This window comes from Puntigrus tetrazona, chromosome 24, assembly GCF_018831695.1.
Source record: "Puntigrus tetrazona isolate hp1 chromosome 24, ASM1883169v1, whole genome shotgun sequence".
Lineage (NCBI taxonomy): Eukaryota > Metazoa > Chordata > Actinopteri > Cypriniformes > Cyprinidae > Puntigrus > Puntigrus tetrazona.
In genome coordinates, this window is record NC_056722.1 from 21,185,670 (window position 1) to 21,200,221 (window position 14,552).

The 14,552-nt window shown below is 36.0% G+C and overlaps 1 protein-coding gene across 3 annotated transcripts; it reads left to right on the top strand.

Annotated features, from left to right (window-relative positions):
* Positions 1–362: 362 nt before the first annotated feature.
* rnpc3 (RNA-binding region (RNP1, RRM) containing 3) lies at positions 363–14,529 on the top strand. 3 transcript variants are annotated; one of them, XM_043225761.1, is made up of 17 exons: positions 363–403; positions 1,635–1,794; positions 1,893–1,940; positions 2,030–2,139; positions 3,716–3,805; positions 5,417–5,528; positions 6,157–6,225; positions 6,447–6,589; positions 7,492–7,617; positions 7,746–7,900; positions 11,257–11,424; positions 11,728–11,822; positions 12,654–12,712; positions 12,884–13,016; positions 13,171–13,243; positions 13,831–13,864; positions 14,055–14,529. In XM_043225761.1, the coding sequence occupies exons 2-15, from the start codon at positions 1,639–1,641 to the stop codon at positions 13,237–13,239; spliced, it is 1,533 nt and encodes a 510-aa protein (XP_043081696.1). In that variant the 5' UTR covers positions 363–403; positions 1,635–1,638; the 3' UTR covers positions 13,240–13,243; positions 13,831–13,864; positions 14,055–14,529. The 3 variants fall into 3 exon arrangements, with proteins under 3 accessions (XP_043081696.1, XP_043081694.1, XP_043081693.1); XM_043225759.1 differs by lacking the exon at positions 14,055–14,529 and having other exon boundaries at positions 13,831–13,943; XM_043225758.1 differs by lacking the exons at positions 13,831–13,864; positions 14,055–14,529 and adding an exon at positions 13,450–13,648.
* Positions 14,530–14,552: the final 23 nt, after the last annotated feature.

The following is a 14,552-nucleotide window of genomic DNA, read 5'->3' on the forward strand; positions in this document are numbered from 1 at the left end:
TTTACTACTAGTGCTACTGTTTAAAATAGTACATTTATTGTTTTTTTTACATTTGCTAAAGTTTATTTTTCTTACTAAATTATTAAAATATAAAAATGCTCAATTATAACCTGAGGTCGATGTGCGTGTGTATATATATATATATATATATATATATATATATATATATATATATATAAATAAAAGCTTGCCTAAAATGCTGATACTGACTAATTTTCTGAGCAACAGTGCCATCTCCTGACCGAATAAAAAGTTTTCTGAATTTGGAAGGCTTGTGATTGATGTGTATTGAGAACCAATCGGTGTGAGAAAGTCACACATTCAACCAATCAGTTATCAGATTTTCATGACCTCAGTAGACACGCCCACAAGCTTTGTGCGGAAGAGCGTGAATTTGAACCGGGTACGTGTGTCTCACATCTCTCATTTATTATCTTTATACTGGTCCATATTTCTCTGGTAGCGCAGTTTAGTTTTATTTCTCGTTATTTATTTTAACTTTAAGCTCCCTTGTTCCCGAGTTATGTTGTAAGCTGTTGATGGTAATGATGTGTGAGGCTCTCTTCAGAACATAACCTCTAAACTTGCATATGCATTTGCAGATTTCTAACCTGTTTACTTACTAACACAGTCTTAAGCATGTTACTCCTTTAATGCAAATCCCAAGTGTCCTGCTGTGTTAGATAAGGACTGATACTAACGCTGCAACGTCCTTTTTAGCCTAAACAGATACTGTGTTTCCAGAACCTCGTTCCCCTGAGCAACACTAGATGCCTAAATTTAGTTCCGGACATATGCGCTGCAGTTTTAATAACATCATGGAAAATTATACTCTATTATAGTACTGCAAATAACTAGAATGCATTAACCCTTGCAGTGTATTTAATTTTGACAACAAAAAGTATTAATACTTACTAATTACTTAATAACTGCCTAGGCGAATTTTATGAAACTTCTGAAGTCCGTTATGTTGGCAATAATGCACACATTTCCTTTTCCTTGAAGTTCTCATTAATGCTGAAACAAGTCATTACTTGTGCTACTGTAATCCAAAATATCAAACATTTATTATTTTACTTTGTAATGGTAAGATATTATTATTCATTTGTCTGGGCAGGACTTGATTGTTGTATATCAGTAATGTAAATAAGATAGGGAAGTATATAAACAACAAAAATAATAGCATCTTTAATTGTATTTATTTATTGGTCAGATATGTTGTAATAATTAGTGAGATTTGCTATTATGTCACAGTGCTTGTCAGTGTTTTAATTTATTTTCAAAGACATTATTATATAGATATTTGAAATAAATTGGTTTAATTTTTTTTACGCACATTGCTGCATTCCTAGTGCCATTAAAACATTAATTTGGTGTACAATGCAAAGGCAAGTTGTGTAAAATTAATCAGAATGTAAGTTTACTTTGCAAATTTTATTTAATAATGCATTGTTTATAATAATTAGTGTATAAATTAGTGTATATTGCATTATTGTAATAATGCAAGTCTTTTTATGACTCACTAAATTACAGTAAAAACATGTTTTTTTTTACCCTCCGCTCATCTTAAGGTTCCACGTGCTATTTGCATCATCGATAGATGAGTTACTGATCGATTTAATTGTCTAATTTAGAATCATGGCAGAGACAGAGGAGACCGATGTTCAAACAAAGAAAAGCAAAACCCTCATCATACGACATCTGCCCAGAGAACTCAACAGAGATGAGAAGGAGGATCTCCTGAAATATTTTGGTGCAGCATCTGTCAGAGTGCTGTCGGAAAAAGGACCTCTAGTAAGTTGCAAGATTTGCAAGTATGAAAGTTGCAAATTGCTGTGAATAAATGATGGAGCGAATAAACACAGCTGACCTAATTGTGTTGTCATCTGCAGAAACATATGGCATTTGCAACTTTCAGCAGTGAGACCTCAGCCTCTAAGGTAAAACTAAAATACACATGCTCCTCTTGTGGTTTAAGAGCTGGTTTCGGCATATGCTGGTAAGCCGGATTGTTTCTTTCCTCCCGCAGGCACTGAACAGACTTCATCAGCTGAGAATCCTCGGTCACACGCTAGTGGTTGAGTTCGCGAAAGATCAAGACCATGTCACTGTTTTGAAAGACCCACCAGTGTCTAAGAGGTAATGGGAAAATCAATAATAATAGACTTTTAGCTATTCTTGTTCCTTTTCCCCCAAAACAGGCTGTCAAGATGTGTCTCTGATTGGCTAACTGTCTCTTTTTATATTTTATCACAACCGTGTCTATGAATGTTTATTTTGTAGTGATTGATTTAATATATTTCATTTTATTATGTGAGGTTTAACTGTAACACATTAAACTGCCTTGCATTTGTATTTATTTATTTACTTTACTTTTTTTTCAACCTTGCCTTCATGATTTATTTTGGCTACTTTATAGATTTTTAATAGATTTGTATTAAGAAAGTTCTTGTTCATTTTAAAAACAATTCTGTACGTTGTTTACAAAAATACACATCATTTTTATCCTGACAAAGTAAATTCGCCTCTAATAAAGTTTCAGAAAGAATTTGTTTACTTGGATACCACGATGACAAAATTGTCAGTTTGCTTGAGATAAAATATGAGACTTATGATGTGTAATGGAAAATACGAAAGGTAACTATCGGTTGTAAACAATATATTTTTTGTTGTGTGTCATTTCTGCACTAAAATGAACTAATGTTGTAACAATTGTCACCCAGAATTGCCAGTGAATACAATTAATTACAAAAACACAGTAAAAAACACATTGTATAAAATACATAAAAAAAGAAAAGGAACTCCTACAGTCATGGATTTATTTACCATTTTGAAAAATATTTTTTTTACAGTTTAAGTGTGTATCTGGGATATATTAAATACTAACATGACAAAGTGGCCATTTCATACAAAAAGTTGTTTCTAAAACAGAATCATACTAAACATAGTACATCATTTGAGATAAGCTGGACATTTTTATGATATTTCATGAAAAATAACATAATTTTCATGTGACGTAAGTACACATACTCGGTTTTAACTTTGTTAGTAGATGATTTGTTGACAGTTAGTCAACAAATTAAACTGGTGTCTTTGGAAAAAATGTGTTTTAAACTGTTAATTAACCTCAAAATGAAATACAACGCAATACAACTGAAACGATCCAGGTCCAGAAATGTAAAATAGTACATAATACATGGTTAAAACAGGATGTGACATCAATGGATTAAGAGATTATGAGAATTTTTTTATTTTTATTTTTTGTGAAAACAGAAATAACACATTTACTCAACCGTTCTTCTCCCCGGAGATTACTTCTTCTGTATTACGACGCATACCTGAGGTTTTCCCTAGACATGAACATCCGCTGATTACATTAATACGCCTGCTTCCTGAGATGGTCCTCCCTGCAGAACACAAGATCCAAGGGGCGAGGTTGGATCTGATCCAACTCCTCCCACCTTACAAAAACCTAAACCTACCATCTCCGCCCCCTGGATGGCGATCCAACCACGCCCACCGGATCTTTTGTTCTGCAGAGAGGGGCTACTGTAGCTGTACTTGGCTGATTACGCCAAATACGTTCGAGTACATTATTAGTTTGTTTGCACAAAAAAAGTAAAACTGAAGTTGAGCTGTTCACTATTGTATTTACCATAGTTTAAAAAACACCATCAAATGTCTTTACTCATAACGGTTTTCCCTTATGTTTCAGTGGTGCTGGTGCCCAATCTGAGAAGGCGAAGAAAGAAAAACAGCAAAACAATGTTCCCCTGGTGGACAACAGCATTGCTCCCAGTCTGGGGTAGGTGTGCAGTGCGCACATGCATCTGTGTTTTTTGATCAGCACATCGACTTCCTCTGCATGCGCCATCTCACTGTGTCACTGTGTTTTATGATGTCACTGGGGATTTGAGACAGGCTAACGCTCCCGGTTGACATCCTGCACCTGGTGTCAGTAGTTCAGGTCCTGGTAAGCCAGTAGGAAGTGCCCACAGCGAACAGAGAAAGATGGAGAGAGGAAGTTGGAGAGTGGCTGTCACCATTCGTCTCATGTCCAATTACAGGCTCATGTCTCAGAGTGTCTGTTCTGCGGTGACAGCCCGTCTGCTCTTGCCATGTGGTGGCACCAGGTGGCCTTTGATAAAGAGACCGTGGGCTAAGATATAATTTTGCACGAGGAGCCCGCGCCTCACCTTCACTTAACGAGCCGAGCCGTGACAGATTTTTATTTTTTTAATTCCGCCAGAGCTGCTCGTGCACGGAGCGGGGTCGTCTGATAAGCGTGTTTTTCAGTGGTGTGATGCACAGAATGAAGCGCAAACCGTTTCGATGATAGAATACGCAATCAAATTCAACTTGAAAGAGTCTCTTGACATTCAAAGCGTTTGGTTTGCAAGAGTAGTCCACGCAACATAAGGAGCATAAAATGCAGAAGCCGAATCTTGGAGTATGGAGTAGTGGGTAACACGTACCCTTTATATGAGTGTGGACACACACACACACACACACAGAGAGGCCACTTTTAAAGCAGTTTTTTTAAAGCTCTTGTGTGTGTATGTATCTATCTATTTATCTATATCTATCTATCTATCTATCTATCTATATATATATATATATATATATATATGTATAGATCTATACATATATTGTAATAAGAAATTGTAATAAGTATCATTAAATTAGATTTTAACAATTATTATTAAAATTATCATTAAATTCTTCTGAATATCTCAGTTTTACTGGTGTCATAATGGTAGTCCATTGATGTCTTTATGAAACTATATCAAATAATAAAATCATGTTTTGATTTATTTTACCAGCAAAATCATTAATATTTTAAATATTGCTTGGCCTAAATTAATTAATAGATGTTGAGTGTTGAGGAGTTAAGTGGCAATGGTACTAACTGATTTCTGCTGACTATTTTTCACATAAAAACAAGTCATGAACAATTAACACCATAGAACGATAAAATAGATTATCGCTAATTATTTTTCACTGCATTGGAAATTCCATACTGTTTTTGTAGAGAAATTAATATTTTAAAATTTCCATTCATAACTGGAGTTAGATTGTTTGTTTGTTTTATTAATTGTGTGCATATTTAGGTCCTAAAGTTTTGCGCAAGTTATGAAGTGCTTTTTTATTTTTATAATAAAACATAAAATGTTAGCTACTTGTAGTGTAACGCGAAGTACTGAAGAGTAGCTGCTCTCTCGTCCCCAGACGCAGGTGTGTTTTTGCAGGCGTGGGCATTTATGAAACACAGCCAAATGTTTGTACCTCGCTCTTATATTTATGCTTCACCATTATGTGCATGCATTTTGTCACGGGTAGCATTTCTGGAAATGTCTCCCTGTCTCCTCTCCGAGGCTAACGACTGGCAATTTTTCATTTTTCTTTCCTCCCGCAGGTTGAAATTTCAAACAAATCCAACGCTGAAATATTTATACCCTCCTCCTTCAAGTGGAATTTTGACAAACATTACACACACTCTTCTGAGCGTGCCCAAGTTCTACGTTCAAGTGAGTAGAGGCTACAAAGATTTTTTTCCTTATCTTTTTTTGTTGTTTTATTTAACAGTTCATGTTGGGAATGTGTAAACACGTGCATCTGTAGGCTTACCTCTTGCGTATCGGTATCTGTCTCCTATTTTCAGGTTTTTAGTTCATATCAGGGAAAAAAAAACAAAGCGAAACAGAAAAACATTCAATCTAAGCTCTCAGACTGATCTTTTTTTCCAAATCGAGTCCAGTCTCTAAAACATCAAACCACGGTATTTGCATGGAATTATCCTGATGGTATTAATATCACGCTTGTGTAGGAGGGATGAGTGATGTATTTAACATTTTCCCTTAAGCTACACCGCAACGTTTTGTAAAACACCAGAGAGGTGTTATAATATCCCAGGCTGCCTTTTGGTGGCGCTAGATTTCTGAGAAACAGGCTGGCCCTTTAAACACATTAAATCTGTTGCTCAGAGCCTAAATATATTCCCACATAGCAATCTGGGTTACATATGGAGCCAGGGTCACAATTAATGTTTGTGTCCAAGAAGTACTCAGTACCAGGTGTGTGGAAACAACACACACACTCACACACACACACACACACACACTCTTTTCTTCATCGCCTGAACATGTTCCTCCACAGGTTCTTCACTTGATGAATAAGATGAACCTTCCCTGCCCGTTCGGACCGGTGACGGCTCCTCCGCCAATGGTGAGTTTTTGCAATATTTGTCTTAACTCAAACAGTCAGGGCGGCACGATGACGAATGCATCCTATGAATCACATCTTGGCTCATCGCCTGGATTAAAACTCAGATGCTTTGCTTTTTACTGAATCCCATCAATATAAGCGCTCTGCTAATACTGATGATCTGCACGGCTGGGCGAAGGAGCTCTTGAGAAGGTGTAACCCACTCATTTGCACCGTTTCAGTTTGAGATGCCTCCAGGCCCATTGCCTCCCATGCCACCACCCTTCCCCCCAGAGAACCCTCCTCTCCCAGAGCACGAGGAGGGGGCGTCCGGCAGCGAAAATGAATCCGAGTACGAAAGTGGAGATGAGGAGGACAAAGAGAGGTAGCTGCTTTTTCCACCTTTCTATTTTGTCGAGAACAAGTTTGACGTCAGTATATAACTATTATTAGGCGGTGTGCGCATGCAAGTTTTTGTGTTCACAATAGTTAAAAAAATGATATTAATAAGAAATGTTTCTTGACCATTCAATTAGCAAATCAGAGTGAGCTCTGAAGCATCGTGTGACATTCGGACTGGGATAATGGCTGGTGAAAATACAGCACAAATATGTATATTGCATTTTAAATTTTGTAATAATATTTCATAGTAACACTGGTTGTATTTTTGTTTATCAAATTATCACGATTTTTTTGGGTAGCATAACAGTCCCATTATAAAATGTATAATTTACCAGTAATTTTTTTTAAACACAAAATAATGAGGATTGTACAGTACTTTTTTTTATATTATGACCAATTAATAAAAAAAAAGACAAAACAATGACACTAAAAGTTGGTGCTTTAAATCATTTACATTTAACAGTCAAATATTGTTTACCAATGTGGTTGTTAGACAATTATATGTAATTATATATAATCTTTATGTAAAAAAATAAGAGAAATGAGCATAGAAAATTATAGTATCTTTAATATCGACCAATACTACATTTTTCCGACCTTACACCATTTTAATATTATTATTATTAACCATTTTTGGGTCTGTCACTTGCCTAAAACGTAAATGCAATCTCTTGTCCAATGTCTAAAAATAACTGGTAGTGTTTTTCACTATGCACCATCAGCATTGGCATGTTTTCTCATTGACAGATTGTCAGCCTCCAGAATGGCAATAGCTGAAAGCTGCACGATGTTCGGTTTGTTTGTTTTGTTGCCGTGTTTTGCCTTGCGTTCAAAAGGCTTACATGTTTAATAGCTTCTCACTTCTTCTCTCTGCTTTCCACAAAGGATGATCAGACTGATGGGCCTTGTTAACCAGCCATGCAAAAGACCGCTGAGAACAAAGACTTCTTCCAAGAGAAAGAAACCCAAACTAAAAGACCTCCTGTTTATTCCCAAACCAGATTCCCACGGGTAAACTCTCAGCTGCATTTCACTCAACCAGAAGCTTCTTTATCATTAATTAAGTAAAACCCAACTGCACCTTGTAGTTTCTAAAGACACGAAAAGATTCGAAGATATCTCGGTGTTGTGTCTCTCAGCCCCCCGGGCCCATCCCTGCAGCCATCAGACGTGTTCGAGCAACCTCAGACGCTTGGACAGAAAAAGATTGAGTTCCATATATCGGCTGAGGTGTCCACCATCCTCGAGGGTCCCAGACAGAATCAGGAACCGCAATTCACAGATGCGAGCGAAGGTAAGGTTGCACATCCCCCGCCATTCCTTCCACATCATCCATTTATCTATCCGCCTGCATCACCGAATGCGCCCCGGGTTCAGCCATCCATCCTGAGCGGACCTGCTCAATTAACACAGCAATTAGCCCTGAGAATAGTGACTCAGCTGGAGAGAAGATTTAATGTATCGGGCTGTCAGCAGGCCGAGCTGCTCTCACCATGAGGCGTTGAGACCCTCCCCTGCGTCAGGATAACCCTGAAACTTTATTCGGGAATCAGGAATGACGGAATAATCAAACTAAAACAAACACAAACAAAACTTTGCGGTGCGCTAGTAAATATGTAAAAAAAAAAAAAAAACAAGAAAAGGTCAATACATAATTATAATCATCATTCATTATCATATAATAATTAATTTAATAAGATTTTGCTTTAAAAAAAAATTATGTATAGTTTTTTGGAAAAAAAATTTCACCTCCAAAAACTGAAATTAACAGTATTTTCCTTTACAAATAAATTAAATGATCTTTTTATGTAGGAATACACAATATTTTGCTAATATATATTTTTTTACTCATTTTTGTCTGATAGCTAAAGTAAATGCTGACAAATTTTTCTGTTGTTCACCAAGTCATTCCTGTGCAAAAATTATAATTATTTTTAATTTTGCTTTTTTTTTAAACTCTAATTAAATTTGTTCAATTTCTCAATTCCTTAACATTTATTTTAAGATTTTACATTTGTAAAGTAGGGGTGGCTTTTCAAATGGTGCTGGAGAGCCACAGCCCTGCAGAATTTAGCTTCAACCCTAGTCAAACACACCTGAAGCTAATCAAGGTCTGAATGGTTACTAGCAAGCTACAGGCTGGTGAGTTTAATTAGGGGTTTAGCTGAACTCTGTAGGCATGCGGTCTAAAGTCTTGGGGACCCTCAACCGCAGCATATTTTGTATGTCTTTCTTGTTTAACACACCTGATTCAACTCTTCAGCTAAAATCTGTTCAAGTAAAATCTGCAAGACCTGAACTAGTTGTGGCCTATGAGAGAGATATGCACAATATGTGGTGGCTGGGGGTCCCTGGGACAGGTTTGAGAACCACTCGTCTAAAGCAATAGAGTTGTTTTATTCAGAAAGTCTTTTAGAGCTCATAATGCATCTAAAATAAATTATGCATTAATAAAAAAATCAGTATATATGCAGTGTATAAGTAGGTAAACAGGGCCTCCTACGGAATTAAAACCCCTTACTAAGTGGGCATTAGGACCCGGAGGGGCTGCCTCTGCACATACTATTACATTTACAATCATGCACTGAACTCATCATTCTGTACATGCATTCTCAGTTTAAATGCAGCAATCCTAATCAGTGAATCTAATCATCATTCACGCAAAACTTTGCTTCAAGAACCACATTGCTGACTAATCGCCAATAAAAGACATATTGGCATATTTCATAACAGGCTGATGCCGATATTTACATTTAAAGCCATTATCGACCAAATCTGATACAAATTTGCTACACACTTTTATTTTGGATACGATTAATCAGTTTGACAGCCCTACTGTTTAAAGTTAGGGAATTTTCTGTTAACCAATTGACAGGTTTTTACTGTAACATTTTACAGTCTTTTACAGTTAAAATTGCAATATTTCTGTACAGTTTGCCTGTACGTCAAAGCAATTATTTAAAGGGGTACTATTATGGTTTTTTTACATTTTATTGAGTGTGTATTTTGGGCATTAAAAAGTTCGACAAAGTTACCAATCTCAAAATGTCCACTCCAAAGGGATTATTTTCAAGTACTTTTAATAATAAAACTTTCTCTTATTCCTCTTCATTTCCAGCTTGTAATTATTTGAACAGTGCCTGGGAACAGTGCACTTCCTCTATCAGTTTGCCTTTATGCACTGCCCAGTTGTAAGTTGCTTTGGATAAAAGTCTCGCAAGGCAGTTAATTAAGAGATCATTCAAATTATTCCTGCCTATGAAAATTAGATGTATAATTTATGTGAAAAATAATGTGTTTTTGAATCACCAAGCAGAACATTTTCTAGTACACCAAATGAAATGAAACAAATGAAATCAAGACTTTGTAAAAGAGCATAATAAGAGCCCTTTAAATGGTTCACATGATGTTGCTAAAAACAACATTATATTGTGTATGTGGTGTAATGCAATGTTTATGCGGTTTAAGTTTTAAAAACACATTATTTTCCACATATTATACATTACGTTTTACCTCTAAACCCCGCCTTCCTGAAACGGGTCGATTTGTACAAAGCTCATTGTTCTAACGAAGTGAAGTGTGCTCTGATTGGCCAGCTATACAGCTGTACAGTGCATTGTGGTTGGCCGAATACCGCAAGCGTCTTGACGGAAATGTCACGCCCCTTGTTATGACAAGTCGTAACTTTTATAAAGAATATCTCTTTGGTTTTGAGACTTTAGTCTTTGCAACTTTAGGGATCTTATCTGTGCGCTAACAGCTTGTAACACGCCAACGAGAAACGAGAACTTGAAATCGCATTAAAAATGGCTCCTTTAAAACTACCCAGACACAGGGGGAAAAAAAATAGTTGTCCTCTGCGGACAAATTTAGATCCACATTCTTTTGTTTACCTTATCTTTCTGTTTGTTTTCCATTAATGTCTATGACCTAAAACCGAGACGGAAAACCTTTCAAAGTCAAAGACAAACAGCTTTCCTATCCTGTTTAAAAAAGAAAGGAGCACAGGGACGCGAGTTATTTCCATTACGCTCACGTTTAGCTGATGATAAACAATACGTTTAAATGACGAGAAACGTCAAAGGAATCCACCTCTCCGAGGGAAACTTATCAGCACTTCTTGCTCTAGTACACATTAGGCACTAGATCTGTCAGACAAGTTTCCAGAGGATTTGTGTAGCCTCGCTGCTTCCCATAATTCCTCATACACGTTTGCTTACGGCTTACTGCCAACCGCCAGGTGACATCTCCAACTGTGCTGTGAAAGAACCTGAAAGAAAACCCCACAGAGCGTGACCCCACGCAAACACACCGGTGTCACCCTCAGAGATTAATACACTCGCCTGTTTCTTTTTCCTCTGGCACGGATTTTCCATTTTATCTGTTTTTACGTGCCTTTTGTTATTGATTTACAGGAATCGGTTTTGCTTTCGTGCGCGACAAGAAAACCATCCCGTGTTTTCGTCTCCGAGTTTGTTTTGAAGAGTCAGGGCTTGTCATTTTGATACATGTTCACAAAAGACTTCAGCGCTGCCGTTTACTCGTCACCGTTGAAATTTGCAACAGGCGGCCTGTCTCAGACAGATTGAAATTGAGCGCCGTGACGGTTCAAAACACGCTCCTAATTATGTTCATGCAACTTATTTCTAGACGCTACAGAGATGGAGGTTTCCGTTCAGGACGCTGCAGAAGGGTTTGGGAAAATCTACCCAAGCGCTCCGGTCCCCAGACACGAGGAGGAGAGGGAGGAAGATGAGGACATACCCTCGGAGTTCATCTCTAGGAGAGAGCTAGAGAGAGGGAGACTCTCCAGAGACGGTAAAACACTCACTCAAATTTCGCATGCATACACTCTTGTTCTTTGTAGTACACTGAACATCAAATAGAATTGAGAAGCTGTAGTAAAGAATTTGCCTTCGAGTGTTTGCAAGAAACATGTAGCTGATCTTTAAAGATGTAATTAATATTTGATATGAAGCATGCCAGGCCGCCGTCACGTGACTGTTTGCAAGTGATTGCTCAATGTGTTTATTTTATGCCAGTCAGTCATTCCTAAATCAGACGATTCAAATGAGTGTGTGTGCATCCGTTGTATTGTTTTTTGTTTTTTTTCGATTATAGAGATGAAGAAAATGTCTGTGTTTAAAAATTACGAACCTGGAGAGCCAACCTGCAGACTTTATGTTAAGAATGTTGCAAAGCAAGTTGAAGAAAAAGTAAGTGTCCTCTCCACTGACAAAAAAATCGAAATATATAAATATTGAGCATTTAGTTTTAATATTTAACTATTCTTTCGTTCGTTCCAACATTCAATCCATACTTAATAGATAAATTGTACTGTATAACAAATATACGTCTGCTTCACCAACTAAATATTTAAATATTAAAACAAAATGCTCAATATCATTCATTCATTCATTCAATGGATGAATTAGACTAGACAGTTACTGCTTAACTGGATTATTAATATTTTTGTATTGTTTTATGTATTTATTGTAAATTAAATTAGCTAGTGAATAAGTTGGATTGAAGAGTTATTGGGTAACAAAATAATATATGGAAAATGTATTTTATTTTTATTGTATTTTATTTATTTAATGATTAAGATCTTTGCATTACCAGATAGTTATAGGTTACATTAGAAAAAAAATATTTTATTTATTCGAATAATGTAATATTGCAATATTAGTGGATGAGCTGATTTTTTTCCCCATTTATAAACATTACAAGTATGCTATATATTATAGTTCAATATTACATTTTTTTATATAATTTTACCAGGTAATTGATTCATGTATTAATAAATATTAAACAGTTTAGTTAATTGGCCAAGTGGGCATGCAAATAATTTGAAGATGGAGAAATATCACCCTTTATTACTAGTTTTTACAGTATCCTTCAAATATACCATATGCTTTAGTATTCTACATACAGCAGATTCTTAAGATTGCATAACATTTGCTTTCAGTGTGTGGTCTAGAACAGCCTGAGAGTTTCAATTTTCACTTTATTACCAGCTACATAACCCCTCTCAATCTTTTCCGCAGGATCTGAAGTTCATCTACGGCCGGTATATCGACATCTCCTCAGAGGAGGAGAGAAACATGTAAGCACCACTGTCTCATGCCTCAGGCCCTTGTCTGGGGCCTCAACTCCGCGAATCACAATCAAAGCCAATGAAAAGAAAACACCACTCCTATTTTCCTCAGGAGTAGTGAATAAAGGCGAGTTCTTCATGAGCATGTGCTGATATATAAAGTGTGTTTGTTCCCGTCAGGTTTGATATTGTTTTGATGAAAGAAGGAAGGATGAAAGGTCAGGCCTTCATCGGGCTCCCCAGCGAGAGAAGCGCAGAGAAGGCCTTAAAGGAAACCAATGGATATATTCTCAACGACAAACCTCTCGTGGTGGTATCCTTTGTTTTTCAGTCGCTTTTTTTGACAGAATGTTTTGTCTTTCTGCAACATAAACAGTGTGTTTTTGCTTATTACACCTAGAATTTATTACTGCAAATGCTTTACTGTCAAACAAAATCTTAACTTAACACCTTAACTTAAACTCCAGCAATTCGCCCGATCTGCAAAACCTAAACAGGAATCTGCTGACCCAAAGAAAGGAGGGAAAAAACATTGAACCGGTGGGTTAAAAGACCAACAATTTTTGTATTTATGTACATATTTTTTTATAGCTATGTTTAAGTGGGTGGGTGACAAATGTAATGGGTTATTTTTATTATCAATTATGATAAATGATTTGGATAGCCTCTTGTAGATTTTATTTTATTTTTACATTTTTTTGTTTGTCTCCAGATAAATTTTAACCCAACATTTCTATTTGTTTAAGATGATGTTGATGTACAATCATGAGCCTACAGGAGCTCCATCTTTACTTCATATCCTTTAAAATATCCTTTAAAATAGATATTCGAATTGCTTGTTTTGATGATAAAATGTAGGCAATAATCAAATTTGTATATATATGTATGTATATGTATATCTATGTATATGTATCTATATGTATGCATATATATGTGTGTGTATATATATATATATATATATATAAATACATATGTATATATGCATATATGTATATATACATATGCATACATATAGATACTTATACATATATATATATGAATTTGATTCGAATTTGAAGTTATATATATATATATTACACTACACATAAACCTTGTTATTAATTTTTTCCCCTCCAATTTTATTGCAGACTGCTGCTGTTGGACTGAGGTTCATCGATTGATGTAATATTTTTTTATTATTATATTTGATTTTGTTGAAATGTCTTGCAATGAAAAAAAAATAAAAGGAAATATACTTTTATCTGGATCTTCACTGAAACTGCTGGCCAATTTTAAGACTCTCTTATAATTAATGTTTATATATTCTTTTCTGTGCAATATTTTTATTAATCTGGATTGTTTGTGTGCTCAGGGTTGCCAAAGGTCAGATCCTGATGTTTAATGGTACCAGTATTGTTCTTGCACGCACAACATGTGCCTTTGATGCGAAGGAGCATAAATTTAGAAGTCGCTATCAGTCACCCGGCTCATCTTCCAGCAGCACAGCAACAGATGGTGCTGTCAGTACAGCCGAGCTCAGACAAACACAAACAATACACAAGAAAGACTGTGACCAGGGCTGGCCCGACTCGAAGATTAGCTGTTATTTGTTCACTGTACTTTAGTCTGAGATCTAAGATTTTCAAGACTCATTGCGCAAGGTTTCATTTCAAGTTATGCTTTCATGATCAGTCATGATGCTTGACATTGTATATTAAGCATGAATAAGATTTGAGATTTTACTACGGTTTGCAACATTTTGGTCTTTTTTTTTAAGGAAGTTAAATCAAGGCAGTTTTTATTGGTTAATGCATCATACAGTAAACACATTAAACAGTATTATTACGATTTAGAATCTATTGGAATTTTA